General features: G+C 39.7%; 1 protein-coding gene across 1 annotated transcript; it reads right to left on the bottom strand.

Moving 5' to 3' along the window:
• Positions 1 to 14139: 14139 nt before the first annotated feature.
• sdha (succinate dehydrogenase complex, subunit A, flavoprotein (Fp)) lies at positions 14140 to 23302 on the bottom strand. Its single transcript, XM_083760771.1, has 15 exons — positions 23200 to 23302; positions 22732 to 22812; positions 22172 to 22333; positions 21716 to 21859; positions 21454 to 21618; positions 19885 to 20033; positions 19650 to 19774; positions 18250 to 18418; positions 17635 to 17830; positions 17221 to 17392; positions 16858 to 16976; positions 16620 to 16731; positions 16373 to 16503; positions 15867 to 15980; positions 14140 to 15163 (listed from the first exon to the last, which is right to left on the bottom strand). Exons 1-15 carry the CDS (start codon positions 23263 to 23265, stop codon positions 15077 to 15079), a joined length of 1992 nt encoding a protein of 663 aa, XP_083616897.1. The 5' UTR covers positions 23266 to 23302; the 3' UTR covers positions 14140 to 15076.
• Positions 23303 to 23432: the final 130 nt, after the last annotated feature.

Genomic DNA, 23432 nt, shown 5'->3' with positions numbered 1-23432 from the left:
GTGAAAATAATATAACGATGGAAAGAACTAGTATATTCTCTGTTGGCGTGCTGCTTGCTTATTTTATGGATATACATACTGTTGACTTTTACTACTTTGTCATCAGTAATTCAACACAAAATACTTATAACACGCACAAATAAATTGCATTAAACAGTGCTACAGGGCTGGTCTTTGCGCAACCGCTGCGGCATTGAGATATAGGCTGAGACAACATGTAGTCCAGGAAGTAAGTGAGTCCAGTATCCATTACATCAGAGACACTGGGCTCACTGCTCAAATGTAAAATATCTAAAACCACATATTACACACACCCAGGAAAATGTTCTAAATCTTCTAAATGTCATTAACATATATTGTTTTGCAAAAAGGCGATGTTTCTAGGGATGCACCGAAATTGAAATTCTTGGCCGAAACCGAATACCGAATATAGGAAACAGTTGGCCGAAAACCGAATACCGAATATCCGAATATGATTAATATTATACATCTTTTTTCCTACCATTGCTGTCATGGCCGTACCTTAAAGCTACCTGATGTATGGCAAAATAAATGGTTATGGCAAAACGTAACTTAAATAATAATCACTATTATGGGTCCATAAAACATTTATTCAGCCCTTTTGAATGCATTAATTGCATACACTATTCGGTGATATATTTTCTGCCTATTCGGGCCGAAACCGAATAGGCCGAAAATGAATTTTTAGCCATTTTCTGCCGAACATTTTCTGTGGCTGAATATTCGGGGCATCACTAGTTAAAATAGTATGTTTATACAGAGTAAGTACAGAATAAATAATCTCTCAATCACCGGGTAATGACTGTGACACAGTCCTGTAGCTGAAAGGTCAGAAATGCAGTCCTTGCAACCACAATGTTTCCAGCCAGACAGGTCTAGTCCAGAATGCCACTTTAAGCACTATACCATACCATACCATACCATCTTTATTTCTATAGCACATTTAAATAACAACAAGTTGTACCAAAGTGCTTTACAATAAAATAATAAAAATCACAACTTCATTTAAAAACAAACAACATACAGTACACAGTGTCACTTTCAACATCAAAAAGCTCATACTATGCTAGGAAAAGCCAAAGAATAAAAATATGTCTTGAGGCGTGATTTAAACACCTGAAGAGTGGGGGCCTGTCTTATGTGCAGAGGGTGCTCATTCCAGAGCTTGGGAGCTGCGACTGCAAAAGCCCGGTTCCCTCTAAGCTTCAGCCTTGATTTAGGCACCACCAGGAGAAGCTGGTCAGAGGACCTGAGGGTCCTTGTGGGAACATACGGTTTGAGTAGTTCAGAGAGATAAATGGGTGCCAAACCATTTAAACATTTAAAAACAAAAAGCAAAACTTTGAAATCAATCCTGTATCGCACAGGAAGCCAATGGAGGGAGGCTAGTACAGGACTAATATGGTCACGCTTACGTGTACCTGTAAGCAACCGTGCGGCGGCATTCTGGACTAACTGTATATACTTTGTTGTACAACAAATAGCAAAGATTGTTGACCTACAAGCTTGTAGATGTTTGGAAAATTTGAAAGATTTAGAAAGCTTTTGCCTATAATGCCATGTTGAAAGTGGTTATCACTTATACCTACACCCACACAGTATCATTGGTATGAAGTGTAACTGAATATCGCTGTTTTAGTATCCTCACTTAACCCATTAACCTGAGTTTGATTCTACAAATGTTATGTTATGGTTATGGCTAAACTTAATTTAAATAATAATCACTATTATGGATCCATAAAACATTTATTCAGCTCTTTGAATGCATTAATTGCATACACTATTCGGTGATATATTTTCTGCCTATTTGGGCCGAAACCGAATAGGCCGAAAATGCATATTTAGCCATTTTCTGCCGAATATTTTCTGCGGCCGAATATTCGGTGCATCACTAGATGTTTCCCTTTAAGGATCCCATTAGTCTACACTGGAGACTACACACGTATGCACACACCTTAGCGCACAGCCGCGGACAGAAGAAGCTGACGCCCGACGTCATTCCGGCTTTTTAGACAGCTGGTGGATGGAAAAGAAGCTCCACCTCCGTGGCTGCCGGAATCACGTCGGGTGTCAGGTTCTTCTGTCCGCGGCTGTGCGCTAAGGTGTGCCTGCACTGACACACACAAACACACACACACACACACACAGTGTCACACACAGTGTGTCAATTCATATATATTTTTATTTAAGCCCTTTTTGCTTTACTTGCTATTGTATTATAATTTAAATTAGACACTTTTCATGACTGCATTTAGACTTGCTGAATATATTATATTCCTAAAAGTTTAAATACCAAAGTGTGCTGCACTTTAACAAAATCAAATTATATTGCAGCGTTGTACGAGACAACAGAATTAAGTTTGAGAGAATAACCAAATGCTATTATTTTATTACTACTGCTGATGCACACTTTTTTTTATTCCATATATGTAACCTTTTTGTTTAGCATCACTTCTGTTCAGCATCAGGGTTCAACTATATGTTAACTTGGCTACATTTACACAGTGCATCGTATTCTATTATGCTTGTGAGAGTTTATTTTAGTACAGTATGTAATATTGCTTAGTTGAACCATTTTATAAAGTTTGGTCAGGCCTTAGTCTGGGGTCATGTTGTAGTCCTTTTCTACAGAGTAGCTAATGCACCAGCTCAGTGGCCGAGTGTCCGTCCTGAGATTGGGAGGTCGGGGTTCAATCCCCAGCCGAGTGAAAGAGTATAGAAAATGGGACCCAATAGCTTAGCATCAGGGTTGGATTGTGGGTAAGTCCCTGCAACATGTCCACAGGGTGTATTTCTACATAAAGCTGCCTCACGCTTCAGAAACAGGAGAGGCTTCTGACTCTCCTGCAATGCTACAAAGCTGGTACTAGAAACACAGCCTAGTGACACAATTTTCATTTTGTTTCATTAACATTTTCAACAAATATCTTTTTAATGGACGTGGCCAGCGATTCAGGGGCTGGAGCCAGGCTAAGAAAGGTATTGTTTACTACAGACATCAGACAGATTCCAAATCCCTGCTGGGCCTGAGAACACCTCAGTACTGACAGGTCCGATTATTGTACCACAACAGCGGTCTTGGACTAGAACTGAGAAACCGGATGTTAGAATTATTTTAATCAGTGGGGCCAAACTATTGATTATAGTTTCAGTGAGCTGTTTATCATCTGCCTGTGTTGTTTTCAATGTGTCATGTTTGTTCCTTTGATATACAAATATGAGATTATACAGTAAACCAAATTGCTTGATAAATAAAGTTAAAGATATATTTGAGAATTGTATTTTTCACTATTTCTTATTTCAATTGCCTCTATTACCTACTACATAAAGGAATAGTTCACCCAAAATAAATCTTATTTTCTATCAATTACACACCCCATGAAGATGTTTTAGTTTTTGTCACATTCCTAAGCCAATAACCTTTTGAGCCTTGACAAAGCCAACTCGGATTGTGACAACTCATGTCAACAAACACACAATTTTGTGGGCCGAACAAATAATTAGAAGAAAAAAGGGCAGGGTACAACAATTTGTTCGGCCCAAAAATTATGTTTATTATGAGTTGGCTTTGTCCGAGGCTTAAAAGGTCTTTAAATAAATACTTTCTGAAACGTCTATGGGAAATATGTATGCAGAATGCTTTTCCGGGTCTGTTGTCATCATGAAAGGGGGCGGTGATTCTCTATACTAGTGACCGATGACTAGTCTAGGTGAGATGTGGTGGGCTGTGGCCACATTAATGCGCCGTCATGCAACATTGTTGAACGACAAAGTATAAATCAGGCTTTACAACATCTTAATAGTTTTTGCCACTTGACATAAGATGTCATAAAATAACAGAAACTGTCTGGTTCAGCGATTATGTAATTAGTACACACTTTAAAGACTCAACAGTATGTGGATTATGTAATGTTATCATCACATTCGGATGTAACCACATTTTTCCAGGAGCTGATTTGTGTGTTTGTGTGTGTGTGTGTGTGTGTGTGTGTGTGTGTGGCGCGCGCAGATTTAGAAGGCATTTGTAGAATTCTTTACTTACACACATACATTAGGCTATATTTATTGAATTTCATAATACATATCTTTAGGTTACTTACAGAGAAACCTTTGTGTAACATCTTCAAAACAGAAGAACATCTTGTGTAATGTCTTGATTGATTGAAGTATTTAACAGTTTGCAGAGTTACAGTACATTTCAAGCACAACTAAATACAAAAACTGTTAACTGTCGACGACACCATAAAGCATTAGACTTGTTTACAATAAGATCCACCATTTTCAATTCATGAGAACATTTAGAGACGTACAAATATAACCTATATAACCAAAAACAGGAAATCATCATAAAAGGAGGTAAACAGGGGAAAAACAAATAGTGAAGGGAAGAGGGGTCGGGGGGATTCTGAATTTATGGGGGCCAGTTTTGAATTGCAGCCGTTCGTAGGTGCCCTTTGAGAGCGGTTTTGAAGGAGTCAAGAGATTCACATGTCTTAACGATGTTGGTAGGGCGTTCCACATTTTGGTGGCATAGGAGCGAAATTAATTTAGTCCCTTGTTTGTGCCGAATATGGTTTGTTGAACTCCCTCTGGTGTTGTATATAGGCTACTATGTTGTCACTGCCAGTAATCGAGAACATAATTATAGTCGGAGATATATCCCAACCGTTTTTCAAAAAGACAGGGGCAATAATAATAGAATCATCCGTTTGAAGTAGAATGCTACGGTTCTAGTGTCATGCAGAAATGCTTGACCCACAATACCATTGTCAGACTCAGGGCCCCATGAAACTTGGCTACACACACAGACTCAGATTGTGAATTCACTGTCCTGTCCTTGAGGTCTTCAAATAGGTGAGAGTCAACCTTCCCCTCTCACAGTCTCTCCCTGTCCATCCTCGCCCTCTCCAATCTCTTTTTTCATGCTTCCTGTTTGATCTTATACTTCCTCCTCTTGTCATTTATTCCACTACTCTCATTCCTTTATGCCTCCTTATAAGCTTATCTTCATTCCCTCTCCCTTCAATTAACCTACCCCAGTCCCTCCTTCGTTTCCCTTCCCCATACACTCCCTCACTCACTTTTCTCTTTTTTCTGCTCTCTTTCCCTCTGTGCATTCCCTTACATATTGCTTAACTCTGCCATGTTTATCTGTTCCCGCCTGTCTGCCTCTCTCTCTTTCCACTTTTGTTTTTTAAAACATTTGCCATTTCTCTTTTCTTCTATTTCCCATCTGGCTTGTGTCTCCCTCCTTACTCTCTTATTTTCCTCTATTCTCAATCTCTCCCCTTCCTGGCCCCTCTCCACCTTCTTAGCTCCTCCTTTCTCTTCTCTCCCACATCTCTTCAACCCTAATCCCCTTTTTATCTCCCATTTTCTCTCCTATCTCAACTACCTTGCTCTCTCTCTCTCTCTCTCTCGCTCTCTCTCTCTCTCTCTCGCAGACCAGAAAAGCAGTAAAACGTGGAGACCTGGAGACTGCTTGTCGGAACAGCACCACGGCTCGGCGCTTAGGCCACTCTTCCCTTGGCATTGGGATTATCGTCATCGTTTGTTTCATCCGCTTTTCCTTCACACTTTTCTGGCATCTCTAAGCATGATTCATCCATTCCTCATCTCACAAAACAGAATTAAACTTTGTTTTGTTGTTTAATGTTTATGATTCTGTAGAAGGTTTATGTAGAAGAGTGGAAATATCCTATCAGTGATGTGATCAGATGTTTGACAAAGAAAGTCTGTTTTCATTTATATTATATATATATTTGGTTCAGTTCAGTTTCTATAGAGGGTATGCGAATGACATCATCGTACCTGGAAATTATGCGGGAACGCCCACTGAGTGGCAAAAAACTACTTTCTGGCCTTGGCCATTCATCCAAACAGAAAAGTCCTGTTTCGTTCCATTAAACAATGTTAAACTCGCCAACATTGCAGCTGAACAAAAAGCTTGAATTATCCTCTTTCTATCTGCAAAGTTTTTGTTTCATGAAAATCCATCATATAAACGTTATGAGCTACTTTCTGTCAAGAAATGCTCTGCATTTGATTATTTTTGTCAGTGTCAGAGTTTGGAAGTGCTTGTTTTCAATAACACAATAATTTGCTGCCTCCTGCATTATGTGACATTTAGAAACAGGGCGGTTGAGTGATTTCCAACGAGTGCTTCCAAACTCCATGCTGCTCAATGTTTTGCCACTCAGTCTAGATGAGAGGGTGAGGGGGGCGTGTCCTGATGGGAAATCATGCATGTGCAATTTGTGCATACTCTCTATTCAGTTCTAAAGGGAAATCAGTCTCTTTCTCCAATTTGGAGAACCAGATTACCACATTTGTGGGGGGAAGGGATGTTCAGAGTTCCGGGTCGGCTCGCCAGGTCTGGGTACCAAAGATATATTTTCATTTTAAAATCACGTACATTAAATCTATTTATTAGGATGTTTTGTAAACTCTCACTCAAGATTGCTGTGGGCCCTGGGGAGTGTTTCAGTGCAGTGCCAGGGTGGGGTTTTATACTCTAAGGGTGGGGTTTAAGTCATTCATTGGCAGGTGTGACGGTTGTCTAATTGTGCTGTCCTCCTTAACCCATTAAGACCTAGCCGAGTAGCCAATTCTACCAATGCCTTCTAAATCAGTAGTCAAATTTTAGTAGTGAAAGTAGGGTGACTAGATCCAAAGTGTTCATTTGAGGGGCAGAAATATCACTTGTGTGGGACAGGGGGGACGGGACGGGGTTAGCGACTTATTACTTAAAACCTTTGTGTAGGGTTAGACAACATTAAATGAGAAGGTTGCCTCTGGCTATATCACATTTTTCCGATTTTGATTCTGGAAGTTTCATGGTGATGATTTATTAAAATGTGTCATCCAATTCACCTACAGGTAGGTGAAAATAACATGTAGGCCTAAATATAAAAAAAACCTCCTCCTACTTTACTTGAAACAGTTTAAACTATATTAACCCATTTAGGCCTGACGTCGAAATTAAAAAAAAATCTTCTATGGCTTTGCCTACTCATTTGGTAATCTCGTCTCAAAAACTCCTGGGAACCCAGATTAGGTAATCATAGCCCACATTTGGAGCTCTGGCTCATGGACTTCTGTCTTATGTTGGTATTTTAACACCTGAATGCAGCTTGACCACTGACCTGACCAGTAATGTAAACCAACCAGAATCTCAAATGAGAATACAGGTTCTGTTTAAATCTCCGTCTAAAAAGAGACACAATTTGGCCATGCAGTTCAAACCTGTCACCCTGCACTGAGCATAGACAGCAGCTACAGAATAACAGCAAAGCCCTCGATGCCCTTTTAGTGACCAGAATCAGATCCAAACTGATGTCTCACATTTTGTTTTAAATGCAAATTTTGGTCATGGGTGGTATGGCTATGGCCGACTTGGTGAAGAGAGGAGAGTCCGCACACAGGTTTGCTCCAAGGTGTTTGCTTTTTATTCAATACACCATAAATAAGGCACAACGTTTCGGCCGTGAACGGCCTTCATCAGGTGACAATCGGCAGTATGTGTGACAACTCCCTTTTAAACCCCGTCGTCACATCACGTGACTGATGACGACTGTATGGGCAGGTGATTCACTAACACCAATAAGTGACATGACAATAAATATAATTACAATAAATATAACCATAAATATGAACATGAGTACCCAGGCGAAAAATAAATATATTTATTCCATACTTAAGTACACTTTTAGCACAGAAAGTATGTTAAATATATGCTTGTAGTGTCTCTAATCATATTAATAGTACATTTTTGTTAAATATAATATAAGTGAACATAAATTAATTTGTGATTTAGCACATTTGTGATAAGTTTACTAAATGAGAAATATATTTCAAATAGTACTTAAATACATATAATCACAAATACATTTGTGATGATTATATTTTAAGTACTTTATCAATATATTCACAACAAGTTCTCCTGAACATGCATTTATTGTAAGATGTACTTTAAATATAATAATTAAAAATACATTGGTGATTATTATATTTTAAGTCCATTAGCAATATATTCATAGCAAGTTCTCCTGAACATGCATTTATTGTAAGATGTACTTTAATATAATAATTAAAAATACATTTGTGATTATTATAGTTTAAGTCCATTAGCAATATATTCATAGCGAGTTCTCCTGAACATGCATTTATTGTAAGATGTACTTTAATATAATAATTAAAAATATATTTGTAGATTGTATTTTTAAATGCACTCTTAGCATATTTTAAGTAAATATATTTGTAGATTGTATTTTTAATACATTATAAATACAATACAAGTCTAAACTTTCAGTATATTAAGTTTAAGTATATTAAGTACTAATGTGCTATAAATACTGCCAGGTGAAATGGGAGTGGCTAGAGGAAGTCCATTTCCCAGCATACACTGGGGCGCCAAGGACCGTGTGTTATTGTTCTTATTTGTGTTATTATTTGAATATTAGAATGTATACTGGAGTTATGTTATGGGTAATTGTGTTTAGGGTTTTGTTGTGGAGTTATTTGGTGATTTATGTTGTTTTATGTGATTTGTTAGTAAAACCATGAATCTAAATGTCTGTTGGTTTAGTCAGTCTCTCTCCCCTTTTCCCATTCATATGTATAGTAACATGGTTGCTACAATTAAGAGTTATATATGCAAATGTATACTTTTCCGAAGTATATATATAATATATATATACTTTGGAAAAGTATAAATTTGCATATATTTGCATATATATTATATATAATGCTTCAATTTTATTTGGAGTAAAAAAGTCATTAATTTGAAGTATACTTGTATTAGTTTCAAGTATACTATCAAATATATTTTAAGCGCATTAGTTTGTAATGTTATTATATTAACACATTGGTAGTATATTTTAAATGTATTTATTTAATACTTGATATACACTTATAATACACTATAAAAATACACTATAAATATAATATAAGTATGCTTTTCACTCATCGGAAAAAGTATACTTGGGATACTGGAAGTATATTTTCAATTTAACACTATTTTTTGTCACAAAAGGGTTAAAAAGTATAGAAAAAATATATTTAAGATATGTTTAAGTAGATCTGATAGTGTATTCGAGATAACAAAGTATATTTTAAGCACATTAGTTCATAATGTCATTATATTAACACATTGGTAGTATATTTTAAATGCATTTATTTAATACTTGATATACACTCGATATATTCGAAAATACACTATAAATATAATATAAGTATGCTTTTCAAAAGTATACTTGGGATACTGGAAGTATATTTTCAATTTAACACTATTTTTTTGGTCACAAAAGGGTTAAAAAGTATAGAAAAAATATATTTAAGATATGTTTTAGCACATCTTAAGTGCAACTTAAGTATAAAAAGTACAACTTAAGTAGTTTCAAAATAGCACAATTTAAATTCAAATAGTTTCAAGTACAAATAAGTACATTTAGTATACTTTAAAAAAGTATACTAAATATATTTATTTTTCGCCTGGGTAACCACCACAGCAAGCAAGTTTACAATAAAGCAACACAGTTTCAACAGGACAATTTCAATCAAACTTGCTGGTATCTTTGCTTGTTACAGACTGTTTTAGTATTTTATAAATACATTTTTTTTAATTGAGATTTTGCATTTTTTGTTTTTAAGATTTAAGGTTTAAAAAGCTTTTGGTACCAAAAGTAGTTTACAGTTTGGGCAATCTGCTCCAAAATAGTGTTAATCAGTCAGAACAATATCAAGGGGGACAGGTACGAGATGAAGGCTAACATTCAAGATCAATCAGTGGTTCTCTGGACCTTAGCCAGTAAAGCCATCAAGATTAATTTAATTTAATTTAAAGTAATTTAATTTAAAGTGGACGAACCCAGATAATACACAGATACCGAGAAGTATACTTCACAAATGCAAAATAAGTTTAAATATCAAAAAGAATAAAGAGTCAACATGCAGTTCAGTTCACACAGGGGAATCTGATTGTTAAGTCCTTGCTCACTATTTACAGGAAGGCAGATAACTCATAGTCCTCATTTAGTCCATGGGGTTGTAGTGTGCGGAGGGTGTAGGTCCAATATGCCTCCCTTCTTAGGAGGAGGTTATGGATATCTCCACCTCTCCGTGGTAGCTGCACCCTCTCTCTCACAAAAGAAAAGACCCATGTGCTTCTTGACTTACTCACCACAGGGAAAAGAAATTGATAACATCCTAAACAAACACTGGCACATTATCCAATCTGACAACGCCTTTAAATCAGTGTACGAAGGACCACCACAGATAGTATATAAAAGGGCACCAAACATCAGATCGATGTTGGTGAGATCTGATCACAACCCCCAAACACCTCGTACCTTCCTGGACAAAAATGTCCGTACAGGCAATTTCAAATGTGGATCCTGTACACAGTGTAACTTCACCACAAAATGTGACACATTCAACCATCCACACACAGGCAAGGCCATCAAAATCAGAGGAACAATCACATGCTCAACCATAAACGTTATATACATGTTGACGTGCCCGTGTGGCCTCTCATATGTGGGACAAACCAGTAGAGCCCTAAAAACATGTATTAGTGAACATAGATCCAACATCAGAAACACCAATCCCAAAAGCCCAGTAGCCCAACACTTTAATAAAATGGGCCATGCCGTGGCATCGCTCCGATATGTGGGCATAGAGAGGGTGCAGCTACCACGGAGAGGTGGAGATATCCATAACCTCCTCCTAAGAAGGGAGGCATATTGGACCTACACCCTCCGCACACACAATTAACCCCATGGACTAAATGAGGACTATGAGTTATCTGCCTTCCTGTAAATAGTGAGCAAGGACTTAACAATCAGATTCCCCTGTGTGAACTGAACTGCATGTTGACTCTTTATTCTTTTTGATATTTAAACTTATTTTGCATTTGTGAAGTATACTTCTCGGTATCTGTGTATTATCTGGGTTCGTCCACTTTAAATTAAATTACTTTAAATTAAATTAAACTAGAAAAAGTGCCCTTCCGGGCACAGGTCTCCACCAGGTTATCCACAGATCCGTGCAGTTAGAGGTAAAAACACTTTTTGGCCAGTTATAGCGCCACCTTGAGGCTGAGTTGAAATTGTTCATGTGGCATTTCGTCCTCGGCCTAGTGGGAATGTGGGTGCACAATTTCACGGAAATCACGCGATGTGTTCATGATTTGCAGCATTTTGTTTGAAACTGAGCACTCCTGTGAACTTTGGAAGCCAATCTTAACCAATCAGGATGGAGTCTGATAAATCTGAAAGACCCGTTTCGTTGAATGGCTCTAGAGAGACTGTGTAGCAATTTGCGTGATGTTTGGACAAAATCTGTAGGTGTACTGTGCAAAAACGTGTTTTGCACAAAGCGGCCTCCTGGTGGCGCTATAACAGGCCGTTCTGGAAAGTTTGGGGCAGAGGTTCATGGTTGGCATCCAGGGAGTGTGTGTGCAAAATATGGCATTGAAAAACTTGTTTTGCACAAAGCGGCCTCCTGGTGGCGCTATAACAGGCCGTTCTGGAAAGTTTGGGGCAGAGGTTCATGGTTGGCATCCAGGGAGTGTGTGTGCAAAATATGGCATCGACCGGGTTAACGGTGGCCGAGATTAGCTGTTCACGGACACACGGACGGACGGACGGAGTGCAAAACATACTCTCTCCCCATGCCTTCGGCCTGGTGGAGACAATTAATCTTGATGGCTTTACCATAGACTGTAAAAAATATGGACAAAGCGTTCCCCGGGTCTAACATGAACGTAAAATGAAGCCTGTAATAATATGCTAATTCCTGATGTAAGTCGCCATCTTTGGTACCAGCTGGCCATTGGCTGGCTCCGTTTTGTATACCAGCTGGTCATTGGCTGCCCAGACAACGAGGCGGGACTTCCCCCCTTCTTCTCCGTTGGTTTTTATTTTGACTCGAGTGGGAGGGGAATCCCGATCATAGACTGTAATGGTAGCCACGCCCCTCAGAACATATGCGATGGGTTTTTTTCTTTATGGTCATTTTTTAAATTAATGGGACCATAATTTTCCAAAAAGAATATTATGACATTAGAAATGAGACTTTAAACTAGTGACTGGAAGAAGAAAGTATTCATGACCATGTTTATTAAGGTAATACAGTCTAGGTGAAGTTGGGCCAAAATACATGGGCCTCTATGGAGCTATGGGGCTTTTTGGGTCCGGTCCAGCGCCACAACAGGCCATTATATGAACTACCGATTTCAAATGAGGCTTCACGAAATATCTGGCTGACTGCCCCCCTGGGCTTTACTGGCTAAGGTCCAGAGAACCACTGATTGATCTTGAATGTTAGCCTTCATGTATCTCGTACCTGTCCCCCTTGATATTGTTCTGACTGATTAACACTATTTTGGAGCAGATTGCCCAAACTGTAAACTACTTTTGGTACCAAAAGCTTTTTAAACCTTAAATCTTAAAAACAAAAAATGCAAAATCTCAAATATATAAAAATATTTTAAAAAAATGTATTTATAAAATACTAAAACAGTCTGTAACAAGCAAAAATACCAGCAAGTTTGATTGAAATTGTCCTTTTGAAACTGTGTTGCTTTATTGTAAACTTGCTTGCTGTGGTGGTTACTCATGTTCATATTTATGGTTATATTTATTGTAATTATATTTATTGTCATGTCACTTATTGGTGTTAGTGAATCACCTGCCCATACAGTCGTCATCAGTCACGTGATGTGACGACGGGGTTTAAAAGGGAGTTGTCACACATACTGCCGATTGTCACCTGATGAAGGCCGTTCACGGCCGAAACGTTGTGCCTTATTTATGGTGTATTGAATAAAAAGCAAACACCTTGGAGCAAACCTGTGTGCGGACTCTCCTCTCTTCACTGTAGGCCTACTTACTTTAGTCCAGCACCAGACAGGAACTGGATGTGCGCTAGCCACCTACCTTTTTATGGCCGACTTGGTACCATAGCCTAGGGGATATGTCTAATGTTATTTTAACAGACATAATAATAACACCTTGCAGGAAAGAGGCAAGAGAGCCAACTATTAGGGGACTAACTATTATTAAGGCATTTCAGCAGTGAGGCCTGCCAGTCACAATGTGGGACATGGTCTTAATTGACAATTTGTGGGACACCTGAAAAGTCCTGGCAATGAGGGACTGTCCCACGCAAAGGGGGACATCTGGTCAGTGAAAGGACACCCAAAATGATATGTTTGGACGTGGACCCCCAGAAAATGATTTGTGCCAGACCCCCCAGAAGAGAATAAGATTAATGATTCAAACTCCGTGTGAAAAATATAGGCCTTTTTTGTGACCTGTCACCTGACCAGCTGTCGTCAATAAAGTTACAGATTTCGTTAGTGGAAATTCCCAGAAGTTTTATTTTTCGCCACTAGGGACTAGTGGAAAAACTAGTGGAATGTTTGTATTGCAGCGTGCTACCCATGCTACTGATGGCAGTGAGCCTTTTCTACCCCCTGCTGGTCATTATGTGGTATTTGTGAAAACCACGTTTACTACTGCTGGTTGCTTTTGGACACCAAGATCCACCTACCTTTTTTAGCTCTAATTTACAGCTTAAGCATCCCCTGCTCTGAGTTCACAGAAGCGCTCTCCATCTCTACCTGCTCTCATCAGTGGGTTTTTTACTAGCCTGAAATCTACTTTCACCAGCAATGTTTTGATATACAGGTTTAATGTTTGTTTCTAGTTCAATGTTTGTTTTAAAAACGCCATTGACAATGGAAAATTTACGTCATATTGTCTCTATTGTTAATGGCATTTAATGTTTGTGTTGGAACCGTTTGTTTTACATCACCTAATCAACATGAGTTAGACTGCAATATATTAGCGCCCCTCACTTCACACAGGTTTTTTACTTTTTTTCCCCCTCCCATGTGGGGTCCTTATACATGTCACTGTCAGCATATACATTTGTTGATACAGTACGTAGGCCTACGTCTTAAGGCACCCCTCATTTTCCTCCCGTCCACCCACTGAGCCCACCCACTCTTCCCCAATGCAGAGACAATACAGGTGTGATTTTTATAATGCGCTGAAGGAAGCGAATCAGTCCAGATTCCAGGCAGATTCCAGATCAGTTCAAGCAAGATGACTATTGGTTTCAATGTATACTTTATTCAATACTCTAAAATACATACAACTGACAAAATGAAGAAACATGTTACATGTGCAAAGTAAATAATACATTAAACACTGAACCGGACACAAGCTGTATACACTAGTGCTTTAAGGCTATTTTTCTATTGATGAATTATGGCAGTAATTGAATGAAGGCCATGGTGAAATGATTGAGCCTCATACATTGACAATTAGACATGTTTATTGTACGTTAATTCAATATTTACAGATTTAAATAATTCCTCCCCCTAAGGCAAAGCTTGACAGTAGTGGTGGGTATAATTAAAGAGCACACATATTCCTGTTCCATCACCCAATGTATTTTTACACAGACATGACATCCAAAGGTAGGTGTCATTGTCATTGTGTTCAAGATGTCAGTGTTATCAAGTTTAACACCATGGAGTGAAGATCAAGTGACAACATGCCATCTTTATTTTCAGTAGAAAAAAAGTCCCTTTTCCGAAATGTCTTGAATGCACTATACAGCTGTGGTTCTCAAACTTTTCAATTTGAAGGACCTCCATAAATCCCATGACCCTAATGGGTTCCAATGGTTCCATTTTTACACTCTCAGAGTTAGACATGTAAAGGTCCATTTGGAGCCCCTTCAAATAACCAAGAGGGTCCCTGGACCTCACTTTGAGAACCACTGCACTGCACGTCCATAATGAGCCTATACAGAGTGAGTATGTTGTGCTCAGTTGTGCTGGCATTTTAGCCAATGATAATCAAGCCAACAAGCCAATAAATATATGAAGGAGAGGATTGGAAAGAGTAAGACCAAATACAAAGCTGTATTCAGAGATCATGTGTTTATCTTGGAAGAAAAACACAGACCTATCTGCGAAATAAAAAGTGTTTCGTAAGCTGAGCATGGCCGATGAGAGGGGAGGAGATGAGAGGTGGTCTTCTTAGTAAGAGCGGATGGCAGGAGGGATCTGAGCACAATCCTGTTCGTCAAGAGTGCCGTCAATCACAGGGCGGTACTCCAAGGTCACCTGAAATTGGACAAGACGTCAGCATGCATTTTGAAGGCATGTCTTTGAGTGTGCTTAAATCTGTGTGTGCTCAAGTAGCAGCTCGGCTCATAATTTTGAAAATGGATCTGGAATGGAAAGCGGATGATTTAATACTTTATACTTGTTAGCCTAGAGTAGAATTTCTTACAAAGTACTGTACATACAAAATCCTAACAATTACTGTACTATGTAGCTTGGAACTAAATTGCTTTGCGAATATGGAAATAAGTGACTTTATAAATACATGTACATACAGTAGTTTTGTTTGACCAGCTATAATTTAAGATTGTCTATTGTGCACGGCTTGAGTAATTGTAGTGTGAATGAGGGAGGAAAAAGGGTTGTTTTTTAAATCAAAATCATGTCCGCTTCAGGACTTCCTTGTATTCACATCTCGAAACAACCCGTTCATGCTTTTAATACCGCTTGTACTAACGTTTATACAGGTCAGAGTATTCTCCATTTCTATTTCTTTGTTTAAAATGAGTCGAGGGCTGTGGGTGTGGCTGGGAGAGGGTGAGCAAGCGAACTGTGTGTGTGTGTGTGTAATGTTTTACTTATGTGTATAGGTCCCCCTCTAAAATGAGATGCTGCATCTCAAGGTGCTCACCACTCAATACATTCTGACCAAGACATTCGTTCTACGTTTTATACGTTCTTACAATACACAGCTATAGCATACCTTGCCAGTCTTGGGGTCAACACGGGACAATGTGTGCTTCCTCCAGTGCGTCTCATAAGGCACCCTCTCCTGGCCTTGCAGAGGTTTTGCGTAATCATACTCATCAATGCGGTCCTGGGAGACAGCGTGTTGAAAAATACAGTTGGAGTGAGTGACATATAAAGACGTAGATGTAGGCTGGGGAAATTCCTAAAATAACATGTGGTACTGTATGTCTCTATGCTGAGTAACAACTCCAAGTACATGGTAATTGAATAAAATAATGAATGATATGTAATGATGATCAAAATTGGTTCCAACAGAAGCCATAATCATTGCTACGGTCAACTATAGCGGAGGGGGAAAAGTTAAAACTTGGAAGAAAACAGACAATAACAGGAAAAGGTACAAAAGGCAGACACACTTAAAGAAGTGAAAAAGAGGGATCTAAAGACAGACACCTACAGTACACCTTGACACAGAGGGAGTTACACTGTCAAATGGAGAATAGTACAGTAAAACCACACCTTATAGTCCTCTCTGGCATGGGCTCCTCTACTCTCCTTTCGCTGCTCTGCTCCGTGGATAGTCTGAACAGCATTCAACATGAGGTTCTGAAGTTCTAATGTTTCCACCAGATCCGTGTTCCACACAATGCCTGAGAGGAGAAGAGATTTCAATATTTTGTGATGTAGCAACAACAATGTTACTGCCTACTAGGGAATAATGTTAATCTCTGAGGGACACGAGGCAGAATGTGTAAGTGTACCATACCTCTGTCAAAGGTCTTGATGTCTTCCAAGGTCTGGTAGATACCATCCATCTTCTCACATCCCTCCTTCAGAACTTCACCAGTACGGAACACTGCAGCATGGTTTTGCATGGTCTGTACAGAAGGACACAGAGCAATATGACTTGTGTGTTAGCTTAAAAAGTCAATTTTGTGGACAGACTATGCTGGAGATAATCAGCGTGTTTGTGTGCATGTTGGTGTGTACTGTATAGTGTATACCTTTTGCATGTTGAGTCTAATCTCTGAGGTTCTCAGGCTGCCGTTGGCGAACCTCAGCTTATCCAGGTTGGCCACAGACTCCTCTCCTGCACTCGGCTTCAGAGGGGACAGCTTCTCTCCTGAAAGAAATAATCGGACAGTGATATTGTTTGTATAGTACATGGTATATTGTTGTCTGATAACGTAACAAACTTTTAATCACCATTTTCTTAAACTGTGCATTTCATGCATGTGCAGTGCAAAGAAAATGCCAGATATATCTGTAAAAATAATTGGTCAGGTCTGGTTCAGACCTGTTGAGAACTAAAATATCCATGCCGATATTCCTGCTAGCAGACTGATTAGGCTACTATAGTTCCTCACCTGGTGTTTCCGTCTCGGCGATGGTGAGGGCACAGGCTCTGCCGAACACCACCAGGTCCAGCAGGGAGTTGGCACCCAACCGGTTGGCCCCGTGGACACTGGCAGACGCGGCCTCTCCACAGGCATACAGGCCTGGCACTAACTTGTCTTCTCCGTTCTCATGGATGATGGCCTGTGCAAGTGACAGGTTGTACTATGAGTGAATTAATCACTTTCAATCTGGAGTATTTTTGGGCATGTCATTATAGGCAACATTTTTCAAAGGAACTTCAAATTTTCAAAAATAGCATGAATAGCACATCTACAAGCTCAGGTGCAGGAATCTTGTATTGATTGTTGTATGACTTATAATAATACCCTTTTTCTTTTTACAAATTGTATGGGTTAGTGCATCTTGTCATGAATTGTACACACCTGTCCCTTATAGTTGGTAGGTATCCCTCCCATGTTATAATGGACAGTAGGCAGTACAGGGATGGGCTCCTTTGTAACATCCACCCCAGCAAAGATCATGGCAGTCTCCGAGATGCCAGGTAGTCTGGTGGCTAACTGCTGAGGAGGCAAGTGGTGCAGTTGGAGGTAGACGTGGTCCTTTTCTGGACCAACACCCCTGAGAGAGAGAGAGAGAGAGAGAGAGAGAGAGAGAGAGCGAGAGCGAGAGAGACAGAGAGAGACATACTTCTGTTCAATTGTTTCGTCTTGTTGGGCAATAACCAATATACCTTCTTTGGAGCAGCACACCCGCCAAAAAAATAACATTTGTATATTTAAATGCATTTTATACGTTTCTGAACATTTTCAGTTTGTTTTGAAGTAATTTATCATATTCTGATCACAAGGTGGCCAAATGACTTGTAAACGGTATGCAGTGGGTGGGAAATCTCAGTGGGTAATGGAATGTTCTCAACTTTATCTCAACAATCATGATCAATATTTTAAAAAGACAAATCCTAAATTAGACAATTATGAATTATTCATGCAATATATATACTATCCACAGACATGTGTGCAAATATGCACCCACCCTACCTTCCCTCTCTGATCTCGATGGTCATGGATCGGGACACAACATCTCTGGAGGCCAGGTCTTTAGCGTTGGGGGCGTATCGCTCCATGAAGCGCTCTCCCTCACTGTTGATCAGGATTCCACCCTCACCACGGCACCCCTCTGTAATCAGGCAGCCAGCACCATAGATACCTACACACATTGACATGTTAAAGGGACAATACAAATATTATTACACTTGCATATTATTGCCTGGACTACAAAGTCACACCTCCATGCAGCCTGCCCCCTCTCCACAAGGAGAGGAAGTGCACTAAAGCATTATGGGCATTGTAGGAATTCAGCAATCCAGTCAAACACACAGACTTCATTATTTTTCTGGCCATAGGGTGCAAATTTCAAATTGTGCTACTGTTATCTACTACAAATACTATTAACATTGAGTGACTGCAGTTTCTTCCAGCGGTGAAATGTCCCTTTAAGGGTATGTTAATCTCGACTTCCTGCTGCCTTAAAGAAAGAAAGAAAAAAAATCCACCTTCAAAATATAGAGGCCTGAAAGTGACCTTTACAAGTTCATATTTACAATGTCACACTGTCAGTGTTAAATCACCACTCAGGAATTTACTGTACAAACAGTTTCAAGCGTCATAGGACGACACACCGCTATGAGACTAATGAAGTGCTCTGCGTTTTAGCCTTACATTGAACTCCTTTGACCTCTCTGCCAGAATTACCTCAAGCGCAGTCCATACGTAACTAAGGAGTTACGGTGTCAGATGTCTAACAGCGGCAAAGATCAGTAATAACAACCCACAACCTATTATGACTAGACTCAAAGATTTGCCTTATTTTGAAAATCCAGAATCATGTGCAATGTTAAAAAGTAAAATGTAAAACTCACTATATATTTTTTTTTCCTTTTGTGCTATGCTCTTCGCCGCAGCGTTTGAAACATTATCTACAATTATAGTGCAGGAACAAACCTTCAAAAAAGAGCCTTATTGTTTGAGATACCCCTACCCGTGGTAGAACAAAACGAGATTGTTTCCCTCATATATCTTTAGAATGTTCCCTTCATGAAATGAATTGTCCCAAGTATAACTTTTACTGCAACAGTCATGAAATTGATCCATGAAGTGACTCATCACAAAAACGTTCAATGTAAATTCTGTCATTTTCTACCGATTGTTTTTACATCATAATTATGGTCGATGGTCTAGTGTCCCTACATACCAGAACATTCAGAATGCCAATATTTGGCTTATTGTGAATAAGCAGCCTTTTCTATAAGGCCTTAAATAGGCAGAAATAGCAAAAAGTTGACTTTTCTGAGCAATATTCACTTGTCCTTTGGTTCCTACTCTATATAGGGACACTATCTGTAGACCATATACTTTTAAAAGCAATACTATCCCCTCACCAGTAGGGTGGAACTGTACAAACTCCAGATCCTGGCAGGGCAGACCAGCTCTCGTCACCATAGCATTACCATCTCCTGTACTCGTATGGGCAGATGTACAGCTGAAGAACGCACGCCCATAACCCCTGGACACAAAGTGAAATAAAGTTAATTAACTGTTATTGTACACTGTAAGGTAAAGTAATTGAAAACAAGTGTGTGTGTGTGTGTGTGTGTGTGTGTGCATGTTGCCTACCCAGTAGCAATAACCGTGTTCTTGGCTCTGAAGCGGTGGATAGAACCGTCCTCCATGCAGAGAGCAATCACTCCTTTACACTCCCCATCTTCCATCAGCAGATCAAGGGCAAAATACTCCACAAAGTAGCTGGTGTCATAACGAAGTGACTGGATAGAAGACATGGATGATGAATGTGTGATTTATGTAAGGTTTTTTGTGCGCTGTATTTCCCCCATTTTTTTCAATGCCAATTCAACAGATTTGACAAGAGAGCAAAGATAAGCAACCATGTCTATGAAAGAAAGCCCAAAAGAAGCAACTAGGCCACATATAGACCTTATATACAGCATATGCCATTTTCAAATAGCCGATCTACAAGCTTACGTGTCACGTTGTGAGCTTGTAGCTTTTTTTTTAATCCTGAAATTAAATATGGAATATTTGTAACTAGACATTCTAACACAAATCTGGTACTGGGCTCCCTGGCTCAAAACATTTTCAGATGGGGATTAGGGACAAATACATTAATTTGAGGGTCCATGAAAAATATTTGAGAACCACTAGTTTATTGGAAGCAAGCCCAAATGAGCAACTACACTTTAGTAAAACCGCAACCATCAATATTTACAAGGACCTTTACAGAAAAAGAAGACCAAAGTCACTTATTAATAAGCAGATATGGCAACTTTCTACCCCAGTTCCCCTCCCCGCTGAACAGGCAGCCGGAATCACTAATTCTGCAACTAGGATATGATCCATCTCTGGCTTTCCACTTGCACAAACTACCACTCTCTTTCATAACAGACAGTTGGCAATAACGGTGGGTGTTTCATTTATGTGTTTTGTGTGCCAGCATGAAGTCACCTGCAGACACATACAGTCCTACATGTCCCGACCTAGCCCAAACATTTAGATTCTCGTAGTCCCGACCCAAACACGTAAAGTAAACGTGACGTTGTTGTGATTAAACATAATGTGCCACGAAAAATAGCTGTCCAAAATAGCTGTCCAAACATGATCGCCTCGTTCGGCCAGCAAAATATATCTCCCTCCCTCCACAGAAGCGCAGTGATGCCTGATTTATTCTTCGTCGTACACGTGTTATGCTTGCATGCTGAAAATGGCTGATCTACAAGCTCACAATGCGTTGCGGACGCAACGCATTGTGAGCTTGTCGATCAGCTATTTTCAGCACGTGAAAATAAGCAGGCTGTGAGAACTGAGACCCTTCACAATAAAAGCATGCAGCTTTCACAAGTTGGCCCATAATAAAGACAAGGAAAAGGATTAGGTGGCATTTCACATTGCATATGAGCAATTTTTTGAAACTGAGGCACTGTCTCTGTCCTTTTCATTCTCGTTATTTGATGAGTGCTGTCATGTCATTTTATTATATTACTTTTACGTATATATTTACTTTTACTATAATATATATATATATTTTATATATATATATACACACCCCCCCCCCCCCTTGGTGTTCCCAGAGATTTTTAGGCTATGAAAAGTGTTCCTTGGGACAAAAAAGGTTGGGAAACACTGCCCTACCCAGCAATACAGTGTGTGTGTGTGTGTGTGTGTCCCTACCCGTCCATACAGTGTGTGCAGCAGAGAGTGTCCTGTCCTGTCTGCCACACAGCAGCAGCGATGTGCTTGCCCCCCCTTTCCGAACTTCAAACTCTGACCTCCAAATGCCCTCTGGTAGATCTTGCCATCATCTGTACGGCTGAACGGCATTCCAAAGTTCTCGAGCTGGGAATGAAGAGGAATTCAGATATTCAACAAATTCAGAAATGAGAAGAAAGACAGTAGAGAAAGAGAATATTTAAATGTTAGTGTGCATTCTCACCTCCACCACTGCTGCCGGGGCCTGCTCAGTCATGTAGTGGATAGCATCCTGGTCTCCCAACCAATCAGATCCCTTCACTGTGTCGTAGAAGTGCCACCTCCAGTCATCTCCCTCCATGTTCCCCAGAGCTGCATTGATCCCACCCTAGACACCCAGAAAACATTAAGGGCTCGTACACACGGCACAATATTTACTCCGATCTGACGCAAGATTGGGCTTTGATCGGCTTAATTTTAGCATCCTGACTCCTGTCTCACTCTATTTCGCCCCGTGTATGTTCCTGTGTGTGTGCGTGTGCTGGAGAGAGAGAGAGACGCAGTATCACAGGATACTGCACCCATACGTGAGACATCAAAATTAATTGAAATACGAAAAACAAATGTAGCCTATTATGTATCATTGATTAAGCTTTTAGAAAGTCACAGTGGATAAAAATAGTCTATATTGTAACTGTACCTGTGCAGCAACCGTATGAGATCTGGTGGGGAACAGCTTTGTGATACAGGCTGTGTTGAACCCAGCCTCTGATAAGCCAAAAGCAGCCCTAAGTCCTGCACCTCCGGCACCCACCACAACAGCATCAAATTCATGGTCCACAACTGGGTACTGGGTAGATATCTAAAGATGAATTTGCATGAAAAGCAAGGCAGAGAGAGAGCGAGAGAGAGAGCGAATTGGTGAGGAGAATAGCCACAGAAGAAAAATATAGGAAGTCAAGACCAAGACACAGTAGTAGGTTTATATTGGAGCGGCAGTGGCTGAGGAGGTAGAGCAGCCGCTTGGGATCCCAGGCTCCCCCAGAGTTAGTGTCGAAGTGTCCTTGAGCAAAACACTGAACCTCTTATTGCTCCTGATGAGCAGGTTGGTGCCTTGCATGGTTTCCTCCGCCATCAGTGTATGAATGTGTGAATGTAATGCACATCGTAAAGTGTCTTAATAGCGCTATGTAAATGCACCATTTATAAATAATATATTCACACATTAGTGTATAACTGAAAGCTATTGTTGTCGCTCACCTCATTGGACACTTTTGCATTCTTCTTGCCATAGATGGAGAAATGAAAGTTCTTGGAACTCTGAGCAGCAGCAACAGGGACCTGTGATAAAGGAGATATTACAGATATTGAGATTTATTTAACAATTAAGCAGTGGTTGCATGTTGCAGTTCTTCCCCTCTAAGGTTCCAATGGGTTCGTTGTGACTGTAAATATTGTTAACGATGTGTTCACGACTACTTTATTAACAATCGTCAACTTAATGTGATGTATGACATGCAAGGTTATATTCAAAAAATACATAGAATGTCACAGCAATAACTAGCGAGGCTCTTTAAGTCGCGTTTCCATTATGTCACAGACACATTCAAACACATGCCAGTATGTGACGTTGTTAATCCTGAACAACACAACAGACAGGGTTTCTACAAATACAAGACATCAGTCGAAGTAGTGAGAACTAATATAAATAATGTCACTGAAACTCACAGATTGCGTTTTTGAGTATAGTATCCTTTTGGAGAGGACCCGGGATGCTACACGAACACTAGCCATGGCGTCGAGAGTCGAGACTGAGGAGGGTTGACTAACTTGACCCTGAACTCAAACAACAAGGGGAACGTATTTCTGTAACACAGCATGGAGCGAACCATTTTTTACATCCGGGGGGAGAACGAAATATAATGACAATCATGCGAGTTGTTTTAAACACACGCCACATC

The sequence above is a fragment of the Protomyctophum parallelum genome, assembly GCF_964188405.1.
Source record: "Protomyctophum parallelum genome assembly, chromosome: 3".
Lineage (NCBI taxonomy): Eukaryota > Metazoa > Chordata > Actinopteri > Myctophiformes > Myctophidae > Protomyctophum > Protomyctophum parallelum.
This window is presented reverse-complemented; position numbering and strand designations above follow the sequence as displayed.

What these genes read in the sequence shown, in the direction of transcription:
- sdha (XM_083760771.1), bottom strand. Translation starts at nt 23,265, where the DNA reads ATGGCTAGTGTTCGTGTAGCATCCCGGGTCCTCTCCAAAAGGATACTA. An exon ending in CCCCGGCAGCAGTGGTGGAG is followed by an intron (nt 21,619 to 21,715) that starts GTGAGAATGCAC and finishes CTTCATTCCCAG; the next exon opens with CTCGAGAACTTTGGAATGCC. An exon ending in ATCGAGATCAGAGAGGGAAG is followed by an intron (nt 17,831 to 18,249) that starts GTAGGGTGGGTG and finishes TCTCTCTCTCAG; the next exon opens with GGGTGTTGGTCCAGAAAAGG.